This window comes from Tachyglossus aculeatus, chromosome 5, assembly GCF_015852505.1.
Source record: "Tachyglossus aculeatus isolate mTacAcu1 chromosome 5, mTacAcu1.pri, whole genome shotgun sequence".
Classification (NCBI taxonomy): Eukaryota; Metazoa; Chordata; class Mammalia; order Monotremata; family Tachyglossidae; genus Tachyglossus; species Tachyglossus aculeatus.
This window is the reverse complement of record NC_052070.1, coordinates 58,897,787-58,922,693: the sequence shown is the minus strand read 5'-3', so window position 1 is coordinate 58,922,693 and position 24,907 is coordinate 58,897,787. Positions and strand designations below refer to the sequence as shown.

The 24,907-nt window shown below is 43.4% G+C and overlaps 1 protein-coding gene across 3 annotated transcripts in view; it reads right to left on the bottom strand.

The window, feature by feature from the left end:
• Positions 1–2,103: 2,103 nt before the first annotated feature.
• OTUD3 (OTU deubiquitinase 3) overlaps positions 2,104–24,907 on the bottom strand; it is a 31,470-nt gene continuing 8,666 nt past the window's right edge. The window contains exons 3-9 of one of the 3 annotated variants that reach the window (XR_005451064.1): positions 21,669–21,781; positions 14,977–15,099; positions 10,837–10,944; positions 9,895–9,991; positions 7,172–7,377; positions 6,124–6,644; positions 2,104–2,997 (exon numbers count right to left, since the gene is read on the bottom strand). Coding sequence is in view for 2 of the 3 variants with exons in the window: in XM_038746395.1 (XP_038602323.1) it covers positions 6,468–6,644; positions 7,172–7,377; positions 9,895–9,991; positions 10,837–10,944; positions 14,977–15,099; positions 21,669–21,781 (824 nt within the window). In the remaining variant the exon portion in view is untranslated. Of the gene's footprint in view, positions 6,645–7,171; positions 7,378–9,894; positions 9,992–10,836; positions 10,945–14,976; positions 15,100–21,668; positions 21,782–24,907 lie in introns of all 3 variants that reach the window. The other 2 variants (XM_038746395.1, XM_038746396.1) reach the window with 2 other exon arrangements.

The following is a 24,907-nucleotide window of genomic DNA, read 5'->3' as shown; positions in this document are numbered from 1 at the left end:
TAGTTAGACTGTGAGCCCCATGTGGGATGGGGACTGTGACCAACCTGATGAACTTGTATCTACCCCAGTGTTTAGAACAGGGCTTGACACATAGAAAGCATTTAATGAGAGAGAGGAGGGAAGGAAGGAAGGAAGGAAGGAAGGAAGGAAGGAAGGAAGGAAGGAAGGAAGGAAGGAAGAAAGGAAGGAAGGAAGGAAGGAAGGAAGGAAGGAAGGAAGGAAGGAAGGAAGGAAGGAAGGAAGGAAGGAAGGAAGGAAGGAGAAAAAGAGAGAAAGAAGAAAAAGAGAGAAGAGAAAGAAGAAAAAGAAGAAAGGAAAGAAAAAGAAGGAAAGAAGGAAAGAAAGAAAGAAAGAAAGAAAGAAAGAAAGAAAGAAAGAAAGAAAGAAAGAAAGAAAGAAAGAGAGAAAGAAAGAGAGAAAGAAAGAGAAAGAGAAAGAAGAAAAAGAGAAAGAAGAAAAAGAGAAAGAAGAAAAAGAGAGAAAGAAGAAAAAGAGAGAAGAAAAGGAAGAGAAAAAGGAAGGAAGGAAGGAAGGAAGGAAGGAAGGAAGGAAGGGAGAGAGAGAGAGAGAAAGAAAGAAAGAGAGAGAGAAAGAAAGAGAGAAAGAGAGAAAGAAAGAGAGAAAGAGAAAGAAGAAAAAGAGAGAAGAAAAGGAAGAGAAAAAGGAAGGAAGGAAGGAAGGAAGGAAGGAAGGAAGGAAGGAAGGAAGGAAGGAAGGAAGGAAGGAGAAAAAGAGAGAAAGAAGAAAAAGAGAGAAGAGAAAGAAGAAAAGGAAGAAAGGAAAGAAAAAGAAGGAAAGAAGGAAAGAATGAAAGAAAGAAAGAAAGAAAGAAAGAAAGAAAGAAAGAAAGAAAGAAAGAAAGAAAGAAAGAGAGAAAGAGAGAAAGAGAGAAAGAGAGAAAGAGAAAGAAGAAAAAGAGAAAGAAGAAAGAGAAAGAAGAAAAAGAGAGAAGAAAAGGAAGAGAAAAAGGAAGGAAGGAAGGAAGGAAGGAAGGAAGGAAGGAAGGGAGAGAGAGAGAAAAAGAAAGAAAGAAAGAAAAAGAAAGAAAGAGAGAAAGGAAAGTTTTACAGAAATCCAAGAAAAATCCCCATTCTAGAACCTTTCTGGGAACCATCCCTATTCCCAGATTGTCTATGTTCACTGGGGACTCTCTCTATGGGTCTTTGCTCCTTGTGCAAGGGCTATCTTTAGACTCTTCTTCCATCCCTAATGGCCCCAAGTGATGTCCAAGGACCTCAAAGGACCCTTGCTGCAAATGGATATGGTCCCTCAATTAGGAGGAATTTGGGAAAATGGGAAGGAGGATCAGAAGCAAGGCCTGAAAGAGTCCACTGCAATGAAATCAATTACTACATAAACAGTACAGTTCTTTGTGCTCAAAGATGCCATTGACAGTAACATTCACCTACAGGTGCATGCGTGAGACTGAAAAGCCTACTGGAGAGTACACAGTCCTAACTACACAGTGCTCACCACACGTGGTCTTGCTTTGCTGCCACGCTTGTGATTTTCCACACTTGGCACCCTTTTCATTTTTGCCTCACCATCCCTACAAAATTTCCATTCCAATACAACCAATCTTTTCTTCATTGCCGTATGCTGGGCTGGTCTGCCTGCAACACTTGACTTGATTTTCAGCTGGGATTCCACAATTGTCTACAGCTTTATTTTTCTATGTACTTAAAAATGTCTCCTCTGTCCTTGCTCTTGGTTTCTGGATTCCAGCTCACCAAACGGAAACCCTCTGGGCCTTGTATTTTCCTCACAACTCCCCACCCACTGACGATACTGTTTATAATGGGATTCCGCCCACATCTTATTATCTCCCGGAAGACGAGACTGTGGGATGATTACATTTTGGAACCAATGTGCTAAGCCGTTCTTAAAGGCTCACGTCTTGGTTTTGTGGAACCATTTGGATGGTACACATTTAAAAGCAGCACCTTAATCTTGCAAATGCCTGCTTAGTTGGACACCAGTGGCATCTAACTGTCCACGCAAATGCATGTTCTTCCCACAACCTGGCTTAATGAAAATTCCTTAGAGCCAGAGAGTGCCAAACACACCAGTCTCATTCACTCACAAACCTTAATCAGTCATTGATTAAAAAAAAAAACCAACTCGAAAGCTTTGCTTTTAATCTACAATTGATTGGTTATACAAAACTCCAGTTTCATAAAGTGGCACATCTTTGCAGCTTCTATTGCACCAAGTCTTTAAAATGAAGAAAAGAGAACAGAAACATTTGGTCTGGGAAACACTGCAGATAGCCAAATACAGTACTTTGGTTCATTTTTTTAAGTGTCAGATCAACGGAAATCCACAGAAAGACAACACCTTGGGGGTGTACCATTTAAGACTGTAGGTCTCAAGTCTCACAATCGAGATCCTTAGATGAGGCTACATTTGTTCGCTCTATGGCTCCTGCTCTCTTGGAGGTCTAAGGTATCTCCAGATGAAAGCTAAAATAAGCATTGTGCAATTAGATAATGCGAAAAAGGCTCTCTGGAGACTCATCTTTACACACATATACACACACACACACTCTCTCTCTCTCTCTCTCTTTCTGTCTCTCCCCTCTAGAAAGGGGAATACACGCATGCTACAACCACAGTTTCAGCCTTAGACAAATTGGCTTTGACTCCTGAGTCACCTGAAGTGCAATAGCTTTTAACTTCCTTTTAAATGAACTTGCTGCTGGTGAAGAGGTGCTGGACTGACGTCGATCAGGAGATGCACAAAAAAGGAAGGGCAAGAGAGGCGTCACAAGTTTTCGGCCTGGACGCCATTCCGTGTCTCTCGAGCAATGGTGAAGGGACCGGGGTTAGGATGAAACGGTCTACGGGCCTCGATCTGACGTGAAGGACACCAAATATCAGAGTTCTTCTCACAAGGTACTACAGCCAGATGTATCGATTGGCTTCCCAGGGGACCACGCGATTGTCGACAGGTTGCCTTCCCTTCCTGATGAACTGTGGTGGGATTCCGTAAGATAATCTAGTAGGAAAAGACTCTGTATTACTGATCCCACACTTATTATGAAACACACTCCATTTCAGTGCCTCAGTGGCGGGAAACACAAGATGGAGAATGGCAGAAAGAATCGGAGAGGCAGCAAAACACGAGAAAAACTGATGGACTCGATCTAGCGGATTCATAGTTCAAGCGCAGATACAACCACAAGGGAGACAGATCAATTTCTATTTTTATAACCAAAGCAGAGGAAGAGACAGTCACCGGCCCAACAAATGAAGACATTAAACTCCTCTCTTCCATCCCTGAAAGGACCTTTTGGGCAAGAATGACTTTCCACAGCTACTTTCACCTCAGAGTCCCTTTCCGTACCTTCAGAGAGGAAAAGGATCTGAGCAGTTATGGTATGTTACATTCACAGGAGGTTGAACTGATTATCGCTGCATCCATTCCATCGAGGTGTTCTAATTCTGAACCGGGTAAAACCCAGGCAGAGACTTAGGGAGTTCCTCTGAAAGAAGAAAGGTGTAAAAATGGAAGCCATGACATGGCCTACCATCTCTGCTAAACGAGCATTCACAGTGTAAATTTCCCACGCTAAAATCCAGAACCTCCCCAGCACAATGACCAGCCGGCCAGGTCAGCCTATGCACATCTAGTTGAGGGAGAAATACAATTTTCCCCTTTGAAACATATTCACAAGCGCTCTGCGCACAGTAAGCGCTCAATAAATCCAACTGATTCACATTCAAGGACTCCCCTGGAGTACCTTATCTAAATGATATGCTCATTTCTCCTCTCCTTAGGCCCGTTCTTGCTGCTCTCCAGGGAGAGTATACTCTCTAAAATCTTGATATGGCTATAGAAGTGCTTTCAGGACTTATGGAAGAAAAACTATCTGGTTTGCGTGCCCCGAGGGGATACCCACTTCTGAGGTGGCAGGAGGTATTTCCTGACACCATCGCAGTTGAGTGCTATTGGGAGCAAAAAAGTAAGAGGGTTGGAATGGCAGTCGCTAGATTTACAGTCATACTTCCAGACGGAAGGCAGCAGCAGCTCCACTAGGGCCACAACTTTCTCCAGACAACATGTGCTATCCCCATGTTTCCTGTCCATGTTCCACAACCACCCAGCCCAGTCCCCAATGTCCCCCTGAAGTTCAGTGTGGCAACCAACTGGGGTTATTGAAGCCCATCCTTAGAGCGTACTCTTCCGCCAGTTTGTTTTCCCTTTATGTAACCACATGCCCATCCAGGGAGCAAACCTTGTAGCAGGAACTGCAAACACATGCCAACAATCACATTCCACCCCCTTAATCCCTGCTGGCATTTCCCACACCAACAGGGAATTTGAGCAACTGGAATCGCCACACTCGCTTTGGTCCATTATCTCCTTCCCGATCGTACTGAACAACGTAGCGTGATTTCTCCCTTACGTCTCTCCTGGATGTAGCGGCCAGTGAAGGAAGGACGAAGCTTCCTCTACCATGTCTTGGAGAAGTTCCTTTTAATCAGGCACCTCTGACCGATCAAGATCCACACACCAGTCTCGCTTTTGCTTTCCGGCTGCTCAAATCAGAAAAGGCTCTGGTCCAGAGAAGGGCACCAAACGGCACATGTCTTCAGGGCTAGAGAGTGTCCCGAAAAGAACGTACTTAAAGGCAGGCGTCCAGGAGAGTTGGGATAAGGAAGCACAGGCTACTGAATGCAGGGAATTCTGCAATATGCAGAGGAAAAGGTTGTAAATGAGACCAATATGCACAGTCCGTGTCCCGTGAACTATTTAAAAAACCTGAAAAACATTACATTGTATTTTGAAAAGGTCCCAAACCACCCTCTTCTGGAAAAAAACAAAAACCACACAACCAAAAAAAAAAAAAAAACCCATGAGATGATTCATAATTACAGTGCAATTCATCAAAAGCTTGGACAAAGAAAATTACACACCAGAAAGCAGGGATTCAGTTGTTAAAAAAAGATATAATCCCATGAATCTAGGGCCGGCCTAGACTATATGTATACAAATCAAATATTGCTCGTAAATTTCCCCCTACTAGGATTTTTTTATAGCTGCTGGAGTTTCTTAAAGCACCTGATCTGCAAATAACATCACTTAACTCATGACTTGTAGCCAAACATGTTAGCCCCGAAAACGAAGTTTGTCAGAGATGAGTCAGTCCACACATTCAGCTTTTAAAACCCTACTCTCCACACATCTGAAAAACCAGGATATTGCCACCTCTCCTCTTTTTCCAACCTACCGACACTAGTGTACAATCAGACATGCAATGACCCAGCTCAGAAGCACTGACAAAGATGTCTAATCTGAACTCCTGGCTCCAAGTTACTCAGACCTCTGTGGGGGAAGTTTTAGACCTCAAAAATCCCAAACAGGGGTAAGGAGGAAATAAAAAGTAATTATATTATCCACTAGCTTAGTTTTCACGAAGCTAAAGAAACCTAGGTAGCAGCTTTCTGTATCTGAAAAAGAGGAAAAGGAATACCAGGTGCCCAAAGACTTTCTGTTGTTGTTTTTTAAATGCCAGTCTTCAGATATCCTGATTTGTAACTCATAAAAGAGGCTTTGGAATTACAGAATTCATTTTGGGTGAAGCTTTTCCCCAGAAATAAATCAGGAAATCCTTCACCTCTCTTAATCTATGAAAGCAGTTTGGTTAAAGGAGGCTCCCACACCAAGCATTTCAGAAACCCGGCAATCTCCTGTAAACAACAGGAAACCATCTATTCATCTGCAAGAAACCTACTTGAAAAAAGACACATCGACCAGCCCTGATTTTCCTGCACAGCCCAAGCGTCGTTAACAGTCACGAGTCTTCATCGTATGGCTTGAATGCAACAGAAATGAGAGACTCTACATGCAGGTGGAAACATTACAGTAGAAGGTGGAGAAATGTAGACGAATGATTTTTCATCCTGTTGAAGAGCTCTGGAAAAGATTTCCTGAATTCTGTTTTAAGCAATTTGGATTAGAAGAAAAAGTGAAATCTAAATTTGTTCCTGAGTTGGAGATCATTTACAAACTACCCTGTCATTAATTCTTAAAAACTGCGGGGTAAAAGAAAAGAGACTGGTCATTCTTGGATATTTAACAATGAATCTACAGTATTAACAATAATACAGCAAAACTCACCCCCCACAAGATGCTAACGAAGGAGCCCAAGACCACTGAACTCAGATTGTAGAAAGAGCCAAGCCACATTTCGAGTTTTTTTCACCTGGCCTAATCTCCTTCATCAGCTGAAGTTCTCGGTGTTGTAACAGCTAAGGTTTGTACTGCACTTGTGGTTAAACAAAAATAAGTTAAAACAACAAACACAAAAAAGCATGCATTAAGGAAGCAATTTAGAAAAGAGAGCTGGGGACAAACTAATTCTTGTTGTGTTTAAAGATGGCTTCATTGGAAAACTTGGGACACTTCCGGGTTCAACGATTCCTTTTCCTTCAGCTTACTAAAAACCCCTCAAGCCCACAGAGTCAGATGTTCAGAGCAGCAAAGGTCTTCACTAAGGTGACTTGAGTATTAGCATCCGTCTCACTTCTGTTATTATCTGTATTGTTACTTCTGTTCTCCAGGGCTTTCTGGCGGTGCTTCTCTTCCTGTCTCTTCTTCTTTTCCAGGCGCTGTTGCTCTTTCTTTTGTCTACTCGTTACCTAAGACAGAAGACAGAGCCCGTGAATGCAGTGAACTCGGGCTGGCGACTTAGGGCCGCTGCCTGCTGGAAAGAAAAGACAATTGGACCAAAACTGACCCTGGAGATAAATCCCTTTTCAGCAGAACCTGAGGAAACTCTCCCATCAGCATGAAAATCTGCTTCCTTCTGCTTTAAACCCGTGTGGCTGGTAGAGACCTCAGTGCCACAGATAAAAGAACAAACAAGTCATTTTTCTTACAGCTTTCACCTACCAGCTGGTTATGGGATCACTACTCACCCAACACCTCAAAAAAACAAAACAAAAAAACCCACCAAAAAGATAGCCCATCATTAACCGGAACAGGCTCAGTTTCAGGTGACAACTTTCTCCATCCTTATCTGATGCGCGGGAGAACTTAATAGCAGAAACTCTTGGCCTCTGTTTCCACCACGCGCAAGATTTAGCCTTTCTTTACTCAAATTTAAAGTCTGAGTTGCTCTCAACTTTCAACCCAACCACGCGCCCATCCTCTCTGCAGCAGATACCTTTGGGAGCTGGTTTTTATTTGCTTTATTTTCTTCAACTGGGCTACGCTGAATCTTGTTGTTTTCTGTTCCACCTTCGCTTGAGCCCTGGCATCCAGAGGTTTTGGCTCCATTTCTGCTCTCTTCCCATAAAGGACCGCGTAGTTTCTGAGTTTGGCTGTCAGGCTCCAGTTTCTCTTGGGACTCTTCCGAAGAAAGATATGGGACTGAAATAAATTGACAGCCTGAGATAGTTACACAATACGGTCTCTGTGGAAAAATGATTCTGCAACTGGAATCCCTATAATGTTTTGATTTGGAAAGCCCATTTTCCTAGGGATCTCTGCTTAGGAAAGCTTAAATACCATGTCCATCCTGACCTGGAATAGGGAAGTGCTGGGATGAGGGAGAATGGGGAGGGAGGGGGAATGGAAAGGAGGGAAGGGGTGGAAAGAAATACCCTGACATGCAGTACTTTTCTATGACAGCATCCAAAAGCAGTTGAAGATCTTTCTGTCAGAAAGGGCACTCTAGAAGTCTGATGCACTTTTAAATTCATTTACTAACAAGAGTGGCAGTGTGGCCTAAGGGATAGAGCACCAACCTGGGAGTCGGAAGGACCTGGGTTCTAATTCCGGTGTTCGCTGTCCTAAAATCAATCAATCAATCATATTTATTGAGCGCTTACTGTGTGCAGAGCACTGTATTAAGCACTTGGGAAGTACAAGTTGGCAACATATAGAGACAGTCCCTACCCAACAGTGGGCTCACAGTCTAAAATGAAATACAGCTTCTCCATCTCCATACCCGCCCAGGTGCATTGTTGCTTTTTGGATTTAGAAGATGCCTTTTCTCGAGAAGGTCAGTGAATAATAACAATAATTATCGTTAATAATAATAATATTTATCATGATGGCATTTGTTAAGCACTTGCTATGTGTGAAGCACTGTACTAAGCGCTGGAGTAGATGTTGGCTTCAAAGCTCTCCACCACCTTGCCCCTTCCTACCTTCCTTCTCTCCTTCTACATCCCCGCCCACAAACTCCGCTCCTCTGGTGCTAATCAGCTCACTGTGCCTCCATCTCACCTGTCCCTCAGTCGACCCCTGGCCCATGTCCTACCTCCTCAAATGTGCCAAACAATCACTCTTCCCCCTTTCAAAGCCCCGCTGAAGGGCTCACCTCCTCCAAGAGGCCTTCCCAGACTAAGCCCCCCCTTTTCCTCAGCTCCCCCTCCCAACCCCGTCACCTCGACTCACTCCCTTTGTCCTTCCCTGCCCCTATTTATTTATACTGATGCCTGTTTACTTATTTTGATGGATATATATCTATAATTCTATTTATTTATAATGATGTCTCCTTACTTGTTTTGACGTCTGTCTCCCCTCTTTTAGATTGTAAGCCTGGTGGGGGCAGGGACTGTATCTCTTTATTCCTGAATTGTACTTTCCAAGCGCTTCGTACAATGTTCTACATTCATTCAATAGTATTTATTGAGCGCTTTCTGTGTACACAGCACTGTACTAAGCACTTGGGAAGTACAAGTTGGCAACATATAGAGACAGTCCCTACCCAACAGAGGGCTCACAGTCTAGAAGGGGGAGACAGACAACAAAACAGAACATATTAACAAAATAAAATAAATAGAATAAATATGTACAAGTAAAATACATAAATACATGCAGTAAGCACTCATTAATATGATTGAATGAACGAATGAATAACGTCCCTGTCCCACCTGGGGCTCCCAGTTTAAGTGGGAGAGAGAACAGGTATGAATCCCCATTTTTCAGATGAAGGAATTGAGGCCCAGGGGCTTGCCCACAGTCACCCAGCAGAGAAGTGGCGGAGTTGAGATTAGAAACCAGGTCCTCTATCAGGCCTGTGCTCTTTCCACTAGGCCACACTGCTTCTCTGGCTGTAGAACAGGGACCACAGTCAGAACACCTGTCGACGATGGGATTGGGACCTCATCATTATCATCAAACAATAATACTAATAATAATGATGGCATTTGTTAAGCGCTTACTATGTGTGAAGCACTGTTCTAAGCGCTGGGGGGATACAAGGGGATCAGGTTGTCCCACGTGGGGCTCACAGTCTTAATCCTCATTTTACAGATGAAGCAACTGAGGCTCAGAGAAGTTAAGTGACTTGCCCAAGATCACACAGCAGACATGTGGCAGAGCTGGGATTAGAACCCATGACTTCTGACTCCCAAGTCCGTGCTCTTTCCACTGAGCCATGCTGCTTCTCACCGAGCATCTGCTGTGGGGGTAGCCATGCTTACATAATTGAAGTCAATCCATAGGGAACATCAACTGCAACGAGCAGTTGAGAAGCAGCGTGGCCAAGCGAACAGACCGCGGGTCTGGGTGTTTGAAGGAGACGGGTTCTAATCCCGGCTCTGTCACTTGTCGGCTGTGTGACTTCGAGCAAGTCATTTCACTTCTCTGGTCTTCGGTTCCCTCATCAAACTAAGACTGTGAGCCCCATGAGGGACGGGGACTGTGTCCCACCTGACTAGCCAGTAACCACCCCAGCGCTTAGAACAGTGCTTGACACATAGTAAGTGCTTAACAAAAACCATCATCATCATGAGTAAGCGCTCAATAAATACCATTGAATGAATGAATGAATGAGTGGAAGCAAGAGGAACCCAGCATCCGGCGCAGAACAAGCTGGTCCTGTCCACAGACACTACCTGATTTTAATGATTTAGAAACAAAAAACTCTCTACTTACCATTTCTTTTCCCTGGGTTCATCTGAAGCATGGCCAGTATTGCAGATTCAATGTTGTAATTCTCAGTTTCCAGGTTCTGGACTATTAAATTCACATCCTACCCAAGAAACAAAGAGACTCTTTGGCATTTTGGTTATAGGATCCCGGACAACCTTGCTGCAGCAATCTGCCTACTGAAAAGGGGACCAAAGTTAAAGAGGAACAAGTCTTTACTAACTGTCACAAATGTAATGTTGTCTTCCTACATTTTTCTTCCAACTCTAAAAGTCGGGGGTTGGGGGGGAGCATGAAGTTTTACAAGTGCTGTTCGCTATTAGAAATACCTCCCAAAATTCTTTCCCGATAGAAGAAATATCAGGAAAAACCTGCCAAAATGGAGGGAAACGGATAACCATTGGCTGTTAATTTTACTCAAAATTACAGGTTTCTATAAGATCAAGTGCGGACTCATCAACCTTGGTTTGGGACTAATTGTCTCATGAGTTGTTGAAACTTAAAATGCCCCAAAGGACGGGGATAGAAACTGTTCTATAAGCTCATTATGGGCAGGGAAGACGTTTACCAGCTCTGTCATATTGTACGCTCCACAGTGCTTACTCCAGTGCTCTGCACACAATAAGTGCTCAATAAATATCCCTGATGACAGTCAAGAAGAAGTGCCCCATGCCCAGCATGGACTACAGTGTACTAAGCATCCAATGGGGATACTAAATTGGGGATATTAAATGGTCAGCTGTGTGACCTTGGTCAAGTCACTTAACTTCTCTGTGCCTCAGTTACCTCATCTGTAAAATGGGGATTAAGACTGCGAGCCCCACGTGGGACAACCTGATCACCTCGTATCTTCCCCAGCGCTTAGAACAGTGCTTTGCACATAGGAAGCGGTTAACAAATGCCATCATTATTATTATTATTAAATGAACATCCAGTTGCATTACAAACTTTCGGAACAGCGTCTTCTGCTTCATCCTTCAAGTCCTCTTCGAACTCTTCCCTCTTTGGCTTGATTTTCTCTCGTCTATCTGCTTCACCTTTACTAAGCATCTGGAACTGAAAGGCAACCCAAGGTTACATACAGTACTTATTTATTTAATCTATTCATTCATTTGTATTATTGTTATGTATAATAATGTCTGTCTCCCCCTGTACACTGTGACCTCTTTGTGGGCAGGAATGTGTCTGTTTGTTGTTATATTGTACTCTCCCAAGTGCTCAGTACAGTGCTTTACACACAGTAAACACTCAATAAATACAACTGAATGAATAAATGAACGAACTCATGGATTTAGACTTGTTGTTTGTAACATCTTTGTCAGAGACCGTAAGCTCAGACACTCAACGAAGCCCAGGAAACCCTACCTCACAGGGGAGCTGTGGGGAGTAAATAAAAATAACTAATGTAAGGCGCTTTGGCAATAGAGGCAGCGTGGCTCAGTGGAAAGAGCCCGGGCTTTGGAGTCAGAGGTCATGGGTTCAAATCCCGGCTCCGCCGCTTCTCAGCTGCGTGACTTTGGGCAAGTCATTTCACTTCTCTGTGCCTCAGTTACCTCATCTGTAAAATGGGGATTAAGACTGTGAGCCCCACATGGGACCACCTGATCACCTTGTATCCTCCCCGGCGCTCAGAACAGTGCTTTGCACATATTATGTGCTTAACAAATACCAAAATTATTATTATTATTATTATTATTATTATTATTATTATTATTATTATTATTACCAAACAGATTTAGGAACCAGTGTGGCCTAGTGGATAGAAATGGGCCTGGGGGTCAGAAGGACCTGGGTTCTAATTCCGACTCTGACACTTGTCTGCTGCTGTGTGACTTGGAACAAGCCACCCTGCTTCTCCGGGCCTCAGCTACCTCATCTGTAAAATGGGGAATAAGACTGTGAGCTCCATGTGGGACAGTGACTGTGTCCAACCTGATTAGCTTGTATCTACCCCAGCGCTTAGAACAGTGCATCATAAGCGCTGAACAAATACCATCGTTATTATTCTTCTAATCCTGGTTCGGCCACTTGTCTGCTGAGTGACCTTGGACAAGTCTCTTCACTTCTCTGTGCCTCAGCTACCTCACTGGCAAAATAAGGGTGAAGACTTTGAGCCCCATACGGGACAGGAACTCTACCTAACCTGACAACCTCTTATCTACCCCAGAGCTTAGTACAGTGCCTAGAATGTAGTAAGTGCTTAGCGAATGCCAGAGAAAAAAGGAGAGAGACTTGCAATAGGGAAAAAGCACTGGATAACTACTGCAGTTAGAGTTTTTCTCCAGAAGTGTTTCCCAGGAGGTGTTTCACCTTCATCAAGGCACAGGCTTTACAGGTCTAGTTAGTCTGCTAGGCTGTAAGCTTGTAACCTGTATATGTGTATATATGTTTGTATGCATTTATTACTCTATTTATTTATTTATTTTACTTGTACATACCTATTCTATTTATTTTATTTTGTTAGTATGTTTTGTTTTGTTCTCTGTCTCCCCCTTCTAGACTGTAAGCCCACTGTTGGGTAGGGACTGTCTCTATATGTTGCCAACTTGTACTTCCCAAGCGGTTAGTACACTGCTCTGAACACAGTAAGCACTCAATAAATATGATTGATGATGATGATGATGATGATGTGTCTGATGTGTATATATGTTTGTACATATTAATTACTCTATTTATTTATTTATTTATTTTACTTGTACATATCTATTCTATTTATTTTATTTTGTTAGTATGTTTGGTTTTGTTCTCTGTCTCCCCCTTTTAGACTGTGAGCCCACTGTTGGGTAGGGACTGTCTCTATATGTTGCCAATCTGTACTTTCCCAAGCCATTAGTACAGTGTCCTGCACACAGCATGCTCTCAATAAATGTCATTGAATGAAGTCATCTGGGGGCCATTTGAGTGTCTTAGTCATGGCCAGAGGCTAGGGTGGCCCCGGGCTCGGGGGCGTTCCAAGGATTCAAACTGGCCACCGTGCTGCCGGGGTCACTCAGGGGGACTCTGCCAACTGCCACTCTCGGCGAAATCAGAAACCTGTGCCTTCAATGCTGCATTTCACAGTGGATGGCCAAAACCTTGTGCTGCCAGAGAAGCAGGGTGGCCTGGTGGAAAGAGCACGGGCCTCTAGACTGTAAGTTCGTGTGGGAAGGGAATGTGTCTGTTATATTGTCACATTTTACTCTCCCAAGCGCTTAGTACAGTGCTCTGCATATGGTAAGTGCTCAATAAATACGATTGACTGACTGGGCATCGGAGGAGCTGTGTTTTTTGGAAGTTTTTTAATGGTATTTGTTACGCAGTCACTACGTGCCAGGCAATGTCCTAAGCACTGGGGTAGATACAAAGTAATCAGATTGGTCAATGTCCATGTCCCATATGGACCTCACAGTCTTAATCCCCATTTATCAGACAAGGGAACTGAGGCACAGAGAAGTTAAGTGACTTGTCCAAGGTCACAGAATAGACAAGTGGCAGAGTCAGGATTAGAACCCAGGTCCCTCTGGCTCCCAAGCCCATGCTTTATCCACTTGGCCAAGCTGCTTTTCCCACTCGTATATTCTTTTTCAGCACTTTTTACAGTGCTCTGCACACAGTAAGTCTCTCCCTCTAGACTGTAAGCTTGTTGTGGGCAGCGAAATGTGTCTGTTCTATTGTTCTACTTTAGCACTTAGTACAGTGCTCTGCATGCAGTATGCACTCAGTGAATACCACTGGTTGATTAAGCGCTTAATAAATTATTTTACGTTACTGCTCCTACTGCTACAGAGGGCAATTTCAAATTTCCGCCAGGCTGGCTCCCTGGATCTTGGGGGATCACCCCCTAGCTCCAACCCCAGGAGTGGTAGTGGTGCCGGGGTGGTTTTGACACAATCACCCCTCCCTGCTTCCCCCTGAAAAAAGTGTGAGCACTGTGGGAAAGGGGACTCATCAAGCGAATATAAGGAGCTAATTTTTTTCGATGGAACGAGGGGAGAGAAAGGAAGTGACCAAGCAAAGAAATGTTATTTCCAAGTCTGGTTTTCCCCTCTGATGTTGACACAGGTTCAAAAAAACCTTCAGGCAGAAGAAAACTTCAATGTAAATGGGACACCGTGTACAATTACATCCAAAGGCAAAATTATAGTTCAATCAGGTCCTCCTGAATGGGAGACAGATTTCTAACAATTTCACTGGTCCCAAATCTCCTGAGTTAAAAAAAAAAATTCAACTTTCAGAGTTCATTTTAGTAAAAGTAATCATCAACCATGATAACCATATAATTTATTCATCTCTCAAACTCAAGCATTGGTATCTTTTGGGGGAGCTCCAATTTTCTTGACTAAGCCCTCATTTCCCCTACTTCCTCTCCCTTCTGCATTGCCCTCGTACTTGGATTTTCCCCTTCACCCCACCCTCAGCCCCAAAGCATTTACGTACCTAACCATAATTTATTTTAAAGTCTGCCGTCCCCTCTAAAACGTAATCTCCTTGTGGGAAGGGAACATGTGTACCAGCTTTGTTATACTGTAGTCCCCGAAGCACTTACAACAGTGCTCCACACACAGTAAAGGTCCATTAAATATGACTGATCAATTGAGGCAACTGAGGTAATAATAATAATGGCATTTGTTAAGTGCTTACTATGTGCAAAACACTGCTCTAAGTGCTGGGGAGGATACAAGGTGATCAGGTTGTCCCACATGGGGCTCACAGTCTTAATCCCCATTTTACAGAGGAGGTAACTGAGGCACAGAGAAGTTAAGTGACTTGCCCAAAGTCACACAACTGACAAGTGGCGGAGCCAGGATTTGAACCCATGACCTCTGTCTCCCAAGCCTGTACTCTTTCCACTGAGCCACTATTACTGTTCCAAAATACCCTGTTGCTAGTAAATGGCATAATGGGGAGCCAAAATCCTCACCAGGAATTTCTTTTAATTCCTCCTCCCTTGCTGGAATGTAAGCTCTTTTAAGGGCAGGGAACGGGTCTACCAAATGCATCGTGCTCTCCCAAGTGCTCAGTATAGTGCTCAGCACAAAATAGGCACTCAATGAATACCATCTATTGATTCCTAAGAGACTTAGAGGAAACCGGAGAGAAACACCCCACCTCCGTCTGCAGATGGGCGGGAGCTTCGGAGTTGTCATTTATTCTCCGCACGCTGTCGTAGTGTTCTCCATACCGATAAGCAATATGCAACTCCCTTACGTTGGATTTATCTGTACCACGAATCTGAAAGCAAATGGAAAAAAAAGTGACTACTGAGATAGGGTCAGATAGGGAAACTTTTTGATAACCTTTTTTTTTTTTTAAAAAAAAAGGTATTTGTTAAGCGGTTACTATGTGTCAAGCACTGTTCTAAGTGCTGGGGTAGATTTGAGGTAATCCAGCAGGCGACAGTCCTTGTCCCACGTGGGGCTCACAGTCTTAATCCCATTTTACAGATGCGGTAACTGAGGCACAGGGAAATTAAATGACTCGCCCAAGGTCACACAGGAGACAAGTGGTGGAACCGGGATTAGAACCCAGGTCCTTCTGACTCCCAGTCTCGTGCTTTAACCACTAAGCCACACCACCTTTCGATTTAGGAATGTAAATGGCACGTATCTTAAATGATTGAGTTACCCTGGGAAACTACTAAGCACCTTAACCACAGAAACAAGACTGCTGGAGGACCAAGAAAAGAATTCCTCCTAATCAATTTTCTGGGTCATCCATTTCTATAAAGAACAATCACTTCTCTCAACTCTTGTACTATTTGATTAATTGAACAGACAATCAGAAAAGCAATCAAAACTGCAGCAAGAAGAGACTGTGAGCTCTATGTGGGACAGGGACTGTCAGAACTGTTGATTGAGAAGCAGGGTGGCTTAGTGGAAAGAGCCCAGGCTTGGGAGTCAGAGGTCATGGGTTCTAATCCCGTCTCTGCCACTTGTCAGCTGTGTGACTTTAGGCAAGTCACTTCACTTCTCTGTGACTCAGTTACCTCATCTGGAAAATGGGGATGAAACCTGTGAGCCCACGTGGGACAACCTGATTACCTTGAATCTACACAGGGCTTAGAACAGTGCTTGGCACGTAGTAAGCGCTTAACAAATACTATTATTATTATCTTGTATTCACCCAGCCCTGAACAGTGTCTAAAAATAATTGTGAAATTTGTTAAGCATTTACTAAGTGCCAAGCACTGTACTAAATGTTGGGACAAATACAAAATAGGAGGGTGGGACTCCAGACCCTGTCCCATATAGGACTCATGGTCGAAGGGGGAGTGAGAACACGTATTTAATTCCCATTTTCAGATGGGAAACTGCTGCATAGATAAGTGAAGCAGCGTGGCCTCGTGGCTAGAGCTCAGGTCTGGGGCTCAGAAGGACCTGGGTTCTAATCCTGGCTCTGCCACTTGTTGGGGAAGCAGCATGAAATAGCGTATAGAGCACGGGCATGTGAGTCAGAAGGTCCTGAGTCCTACTCCTGGCTCTGCCACTTGTCTGCTGTGTGGCCTTGGGCAAGTTACTTCACTTCTCTGAGCCTCAGTCACCTCATCTGTAAAGTGGGGATTGAGACTGTGAGCCCCATGTGGAGTAGGGACTGTGTCCATTCCAATTCACTTGTATCCACCCCAGTGCTTAGTACAGTGCCTGGCACATAGTAAGTGCTTAACAAATACTACAGTTATTATTATTATCTGCTGTGTGACCTTAGGCAAAACACTTTTCATTCATTCAATCATATTTATTGAGCGCTTACTGTGTGCAGAGCACTGTACCAAGCGCTTGGGAAGTACAAGTTGGCAACATATAGAGACGGTCCCTACCCAACAGCGGGCTCACAGTTCTAGAAACACTTCACTCTATGCCTCAATTTCTTTATCCGTAAAATGGGGATTAAGACTGTAAGCCCCAAGATGGACATGGACTGTTTAGCTTGTATCTACCCCAGCCCCTAGTACAGTGCCTGGTACACAGTAAGAGCTTAACAAATACCATTTTAACAAAAAAAGTAAAGTGACTTCCCCAAGGTCACAGGACAAGTGACATAACTGGAATTAGAACCCAGATCCCCTGATTCCCAGGCCTGTGCTCTTTCCATACAAAGGCCACAATGCTTATTGAAAGGGCCTAAGAAATCATATAACTAGAACAAATGAATCCTGAAATATCAAATAAAATATAGTATCTTTCAAACTGCACAAGTGAAAATTAAATCTTTGCTTTCCTCAACTAAAAATGAAAGACGTATAACAGGATAACAGGATATTGTTCTATTCCTCAAAAAACCCCATAGTTTTTCCCTAACAAACTGATATCTCTCCCTTGCAATCCTAGTTAAATTACCTTAAGACAAAATCGAATGAAAACCCCATTTCCCCTTAGGCAATCAATAAAACTCAAACAATTGGCTTTTCTTTACTTATTTTGCTGTAAATTGATGATGTGAGCAGTAACGATAGTCCCAGCACCAAATCAGGAACCCTGAGCACAAATATATGCAGAGCGCTGAGATTCAGAACACCTGGAAACTTCTCCAAGCTTCGCTCCCAGCCTTGGGCAGTTCAAGGAGGTTAAGTAATTTGCCTAGTTTTTCCACTTGTAAGAAGAAACAGCAGCACCTGACTCTCAGCGACGTGCTAGAATGTGTTTATTCATTTAAATCCTTGACTAAATGCTTTAGTTAAAGCACTTTAGAGCCACCTACAGAAGGAGATTTACAGATCAGTCTATCCATGGTATTTATTGAGTGCTTACTAAGCTCACAGTACTGTCCTAAGCGCTTGGGAAAGAACAATTAATTAATAGTTAATGGTATTAATCAATTAATACCATTGATAGATTGATTAAAAGTATAATACAACAGAACAGAGGTGGTAGACGTGCTCCCTTGCCGGCAAGGGGCTTACAGTAAACAGGAGTTTAGATATTTCCAAGATAAAATGTCAAGGGCAGCAAAAGACTTCGTGGCCAATTCAAAAAAAACAGAAAACACAAAACTTCTGAACCTAAATCTTCACATCTTCAAAGTGACTTTTGGAGATAATAAAATAAAAATTCATCTGAAATACTCGTTCCAGAAGTAACTGGATACAAAAGCAGCTAGACAACTCCATCTCCCCATTTGTATTTCTACATTTTTGTGAATAATCTGTTAAGCCAAAATGAAGGAGAGCAACAATTTTGAACTAATTTTTACACATTGGACATGCAAACGCACTACGTAAATTCCACCTATTGACAATCAGTGATGAAAGATGTAAATGAACAATGAATCGAAAGACCAATAAGTACCTATTAGTGTTCTGGGAGAAAGAAAACAAGTCTCATAATCCCCTAAATTAACAACATGATAAATACCTGTTCAAATTTAGTTTTCTGGAACTAGGTTTTACTACTGAGATGCTTCGTGATCCAAAATCTGAGATAAAGTCATTCAGTGACAGGCTCCAACAAACGGCAGTTTTGTTTTCACTATAAGAAACACACCTTCATTTGCAGCAACTCTTTAAGCATTTGGCAGAAGTAAAATGAGGAGCCAAGCTCGGGTAATCAAACCCATGTAATCAATACCTCGGGGAAAAAAACCACTGGGGAAGCGAAAAGAGGCAGGCTGCGGTTGCTAAAATGGCACAGAAAATATCTACTCACAGATAAGTAAATGACCCTAAATATCCAGTCCAAATCCAAAGAAAAAAAAATGCCTCTGGTAACTTTCTCAGGAAGTGTAAAGTCACTGACATACTGAATTACAGAGACAGGAAGAAATTGAGCATTCTTCAGAGTTGATCCTCATTCATGATTCATGCCCCACCTCATGTTGTTTACATAGAATCTTCCACCTTAAGGCATTTTACACATCACTCATTTATTTTCACTACCACGGTTTTTTCGTGGTATTTGTTAAGCATTTACTGTGTCATGCTCTTTACTAAGCGCTGGTATGGATACAAGATAATTCAGGTCGGACATAATTCTGGTATTTAAGTGGTTTCAATGTGGCAAGCACTGCCCCGTGGCTTAGTGGGTAGAGCATGGGCTTGGGAGTCGGGAGGATCCAGGTTTTAATCCTGGCTCTGTGACTGGTCTGCTGTGTGACCCTGGGCAAGTCACTTCACTTCTCTGTGCCTCAGTGAACTCATCTGTAAAATGGGGGTTAGGACTGTGAGCCCCATGTGGGACGGGGAAGGTGTCCAACCTGTTATCCCCGCTTTTTGGGCGGGGAACACGTCTACCAACTCTGTGATACTCTCCTCTCCCAAACGCTTAGTACAGTCAGAGAAGCAGCATGGCATAGTGGAAAGAGCACAGGCCTGAGAGTCAGAAGACCTGGGTTCTAATTCCGGCTCCACTACTTGTCTGCTGTGTGACCTCACGTAAGTCACTCGAGTAATGTATCTGTTTATTGTTTATTGCATTTTCCCATGTGCTTAGTACAGTGCTCTGCACACACACATTAAGCACTCAATAAATATGACTGAATGAACGAATGATTAACTTACCTGTGCCTCAGTTCCCTCATCTACAAAACAAGGATTCAATACCTGTTGTCCTTCCTACTTAGACTGTGAGCCCCACGTGGGACGTGATTATCTTGTATCTACCCTAGCGCTCAGTACGGTACTTTGTACATAGTAAGTGCTTAACGAATACCACAATTGTTATTATTATTACAGTGCACTGCACCCAGGAAGCGCTCGGTACATACCACTGATCGATAATGGGAACTTGGCTTCCCAGTGTAGAAAAGTTGTTTGCTTTTCTCACTAACTCTCTATTGCCTCAGCTGTCCCATAGCTGCTACAGTGTGGATGGATGGCTGTAAGGAGGCTGTGTGGGCGGCTGGGAAGTAAACACGCGAGGGACAGGTATGTAACACGGTGAAGAGAATTCAAATGCTACCTAGCTAAAGCAGGGGCACAGACTATTAAAAAAGCTTAAGACCCTATCTTAAATGGTCTCCTCTTCACAAATACCCACTCCAGAATACAGCAGCTATCTGCGCCTTGCTGCTTCCCAGAGTTTTCAATAAAAACGTTTAAAATGCCATTTTGTCAAAATGTTTGTTTCTTCAGTCAGTGAATGTTATTTATTGAGGGCTAAGCACTAGGGAGAGTAGAAAGGAAGCAGAGCAGCGTGCTCAGTGGAAAGAGCCCGGGCTTTGGAGTCAGAAGTCAGGGGTTCAAATGCCGGCTCCGCCAACTGTCAGCTGTGTGACTTTGGGCAAGTTACTTAACTTCTCTGTGCCTCAGTGACCTCATCTATAAAATGGGGATTAAGACTGTGAGCCCCCTGTGGGACAACCTGATCACCTTGTAACCTCCCCAGCCTTAAGCACTTAATAAATGCCAGCAGCAGCAGCAGCAGCAGAGCACCTATTCCCATACTCAAGAAGCTTACAATAATAATAATTGTGGTATGTGTCAAGCAGCTTGGCCTAGTGGAGAGAGCACGAGCCTGGGAGCCAGAAAGACCTGGATTCTAATCCCGGCTCCATCATTTGTTTCCTCTGTGACCATGGGCAAACCACTTCACTTCTCTGTGCCTCAGTTACCTCATCTGTAAAATGGGGATTAAGACTGCGTCCAACTTGATTACCTTGTTTCTACCCCAGCACTTAGAACAGTGCTTGACACATAGCAAGTGCTTAACAAATACCATCATCATTATCATTATTATTTACTGTGAGCCAAGCAGTGTACTAAATGCTGGAATAGATACAAGATAATCAGGTCAAGCACAGTCCCTCTCCCACATGCAGCTGACAATCAAGTACTAGGGAGAACATGTACTGAATCCCCATGTTGCAGATGAGGAAACCAAAGCCCAGAGAAGTGAGGTGACTTGCCCAAGGTCACACAGCAGACAAGTAGCGGAGCCGGGATGGTCCTCCAACTCACTGGCCTGTGCTCTCTCCATAGGGCCACATTGCTTCTCAACCATCTAACCAGGGAGACAAAGATTATGAATAATGGGAGGAGGAGGAAGAATGAGGAGAAAATAAGTAGTAGCAAAAATAAATCAGGATAAAATCCCCAAACATTTGCACATAATCTCCACACACCCCAGTGCTGAGGACAGGAATGAAATAAGTGCTATGCTGGTAGACTGAAATGACTAGGTCGTTGGGAATTAATTGGGGAAGGCTTCCTGAAGTAGTATGATTTTACTCCGTGTACATTTAGCAGGATACTTCCTATCACAACACCATCCCAACAACTAATTATTTTGTTGCTGACATTCTTGAGATTACTTCAGTATGGCCCCTGGGTACACGCTTAGGACGTCGAACCATATTTAGGTATGCTTCAATGTGCATTTCTTTGATGCCACACCTTTAAACTCTCTTTGTGCTCGCTAATTCATAAATGTAGTACTTCCTTTTCAGGCCTACAGTAAATAGAGCAAGCTACCCTGTATGACTCACTGTCGTGTTTCATGCTCCTTCAAAGATGACAAGACAAAGTTCATTTCCAAGAGCATCTACAAAGACCTCAGAGTGAAGCTACATCAGAATAAACTATACCATACTAAAGCATGGTCTAATGGAAAGAGTACAGGCCTGGGACTCAGAAGACTAGGTTCAAATCTTGGCTCCTCCACTTGCCTGCTGGGTGACCTTGGGTAAGTCACTTCACTTCTCTATGCCTCCATTCCTTCATCTGCAAAATGGGGATTAAGGCTGTGAGTCCCATATGGGACGTGGACTGTGTCCAACCTGATTAGCTTGTATCTACCTCAGCACTTAGTACAGTGCCTGGCACATAGTAAAGCACTTAACAAATAACCTAAATAAAAAAAAAGACTTACCTGCCACAAAGGAGCATTAAGCTGATGAATCACCACGTTCATTTGATGGTTTCTTGCGAAGGCTACAATAGCATCGTTGCCAGCAAAAGTACCAGGTTTTGCCAAACTGGCAACTGGATAAAAATATAAAAGGAAAAAAGAAAAAAAAAACTTCAGAATGACAGTACAGTAGCAAAATGGAAGCAAAGTTTCAGAGGTTATTCTGCTACAAATAACAAGAAGTGGGGATAAAAGAAAAGAAAGGCTTAGGGCTGATGAGGATTAAGTAGGTCTAGGCTGGTTAAATGTGCCCCTATGAGCCTGGGGGGAAAGTGCGGTTTCAACAGGGCCACAAAAAAGCAATAAACACTGAAATGTTGGGCTCAATCAATCAATGGTATTTATTGAGCACTTACTATGTGAAGAACACTGTTGGGGTGGGAAGATCCAAGCTTTCCAGATGCTTAGTGGGAAGGTCAGCTGGTGCTTACACAGCCAATGAGGCTGGGTCTGCAATATTGCTACAGAAGTGGGAGTTTAAATAAATTTTCAGAACTAACCAGAAATATTCAACTGACTGCCCATAACTATGTAAACTGGCACTGAAATGTCCTATTTCCCAATAAAATGATACATGAGTTGGGTCATCTCCAACGGCAACAAATGTTACTTTCGGATTAGAGGCTGAAATTTTTCCACAAGGGTTCCAATCCATCAATCAATAAATGATACTTACTGAGTGCTTGCGGCCTACAAAGCCCTGTTCTAAGCACTTGGGAGAGTACGCTACAAAAGAGTTGGCAGACACAATCCCTGCCTGTAAGGAATTTACAGTTAAGGGAGCAGCTTGCAGTTCTGTAGCAAGTTAATATTCCTGGAATTCTTTCAATCGTATTTATTTAGGGCTTGCTTTGTGCAGAGCACTGTACTAAGCCCTTGGGAGAGTACAATATAACACAGTTGGTAGACATGCTCCCTAACCATAAGTTTTCAGTCTAGGAGGGAAGACAGACATTATAAGAAATCAGATATGTACGAAAGTGTTGAGGGACTGAAGGTGGGGTGGATAAAGGGTACAAATCCAAGCACAAGGGTGACGCAGAAAGGAGAGGGAGTAGAGAAAACGAGGACTTGGTCAGGGAAGACTGCTTGGAGGAGATGTGATTTTAATAAGGCTTAGAAGGTGGGGAGAGAGAGAGATAGTCCGTGAAAGGGGAAGGAGTTTCAGGTTAGAGGCAGGACGTGAGATAGATGAGATTGAGGTACAGTGAGCGAGTTGGATTGGAGAAGCAAAGTGAGCATGTTGGGTTGGAGCAGCAAATCAGTGAGGTAAAACAGGAGGAGGCAAGGTGATGGAGTGCTTTTTAAAGTCGATGGTGAGGAGTTCCTGTTCGATGTGGAAGTGGAGGTTCTTGAGGAGTGGGGAATCATGGACTGAATGATCTTTTTAACAAAAATGATCTGGGCAAAAGAGGCAAGTATGGACTGGAGTGGGGAGAGACAGGAGGCAGGGAGCTCGGCAAAGAGGCTGATGGAATAGTCAAGGCAGGACAGGATAAGTGCTTGGATCAGCTGAGTAGTTTATATGGAGAGGAAAGGGTGGACTTCAGTGATGTTGGGAAGGTAGAAGCAACAGGATCTGGCAACAGATCGACTATGTGGGTCGAATGAGAGAGATTAGTCGAGGATCGTGACAAGGTTACAGACTTGTCAGACACGGAGGGTGGTGGTGCTGTCTACAGTCAGGGGAAAGTCATGGGGAGGACAGGGCTTGGATAAGAGTTCTGTTTCGGAAATATTAAGTTTGAGGTGTCAGCATTTGTTTTTAGATCAATTCCTTTGTTGCTCATTTCTCTCAGAATCCGGCAGACACTCCGAACCACTGGCTTTTAAGCATTCGATTATTTCTCTTTGACCTATCCACTCTCTTTTCCCACCATATCCCAGCTCGTGATCTTCATTCTTCTCCATCTTACCTACTCCCCAAGTTTATTTTTGTTTCTCCTACAACCACCTATTGTCTTTCATCGTCTTCCCTACTTTTTTAAAAAAATTTCTAAGCATTTACTGGGTGTCAAACACTGTTCTAAGCGCTGGAGTAGGTACAAGTAATTAGGTCGGACACAGACAGTCCCTGTCCTACATGCGGTTCACTGATTAGGTCTGTGCTCTGCACATCCTTTTATGTGCAGAGCACTTGACTGATACAATGAGCAAATAGTAAGTGCTCAAAAAATACCATTGATTGATTGAGGGAGAACAGGCACTTAATCCTCATTTTAGTCGAGGAAACTATGGCACAGAGAAGTTAAGTGACATGCCCAAGGTTCCACAGCAAGAAAATGGCAGAGCCAGATTTAGAACCCAGGTCCTCTAACTTCCAGGTTCATGTTCTTTCTACTAGATCATGCTGCTCGTAACTCGATCAGCTTTCATATCCAGCAGATCATAGTTATCCCAATCTTCGAAGACTTTCTGAAAAACACAACTCCAGGAGACCTTCCTCTAATATCTCAAAGTTTCCTGCTTTATAATTCCCAATTTCCACTTCAGCCTTTCCAGACCACCCGTACCCTTAAATACGCACAACCCGTGCAACATTTCTATACACATCTTTAATATTTCATTACTTCCCCCTAGCTGGGATCTATTTAAGTGGCTGTCTCCCTGACTAGACTGCTAGAACCTTGAGGGCAGGGGTCATGTAATAATGTGGCATCTGTTGAGTGCTTACTCTGTGCCAAGCACTGTTCTAAGCACAAGCGCTTAGTACAGTGCTCTGCACACAGTGAGTGCTCAATAAATACGATTGAATGAATGAATGAATGAATGAATACAAGGCAATCAGGTTGGGCGCAGTCCCTGTCCCATATGGGGTTCACAGTCTTGATCCTCATTTTACAGAACAGGTAACTGGGGCACAAAGAAATGAAATGATTTGCCGAAAGTCACACAGCAGACATGTGGCAGAGCCGGGATTAGAACCCACATCTTCTGACTCCCAGCCCCATACTCTTTCCACTAGGCCACGCTGCTTAGTTAGTACTGTGCTCTGCATTTATAATATTGATATGATATTGATGAATTGATGGACACAAAAGAGCCGAGAATTCCATCCGCTTTCCTTTCCACTCCCTTCAGATTGATATTTCCATGCAACTCCAGCAGTCATCAGGCAGTCTCGGAGCCAGTTCTTAAGTCACTTTATTCATCTACTTTCAATTTTCTCCCTCAAGTGATGGAACTCCACACTTGCAAAT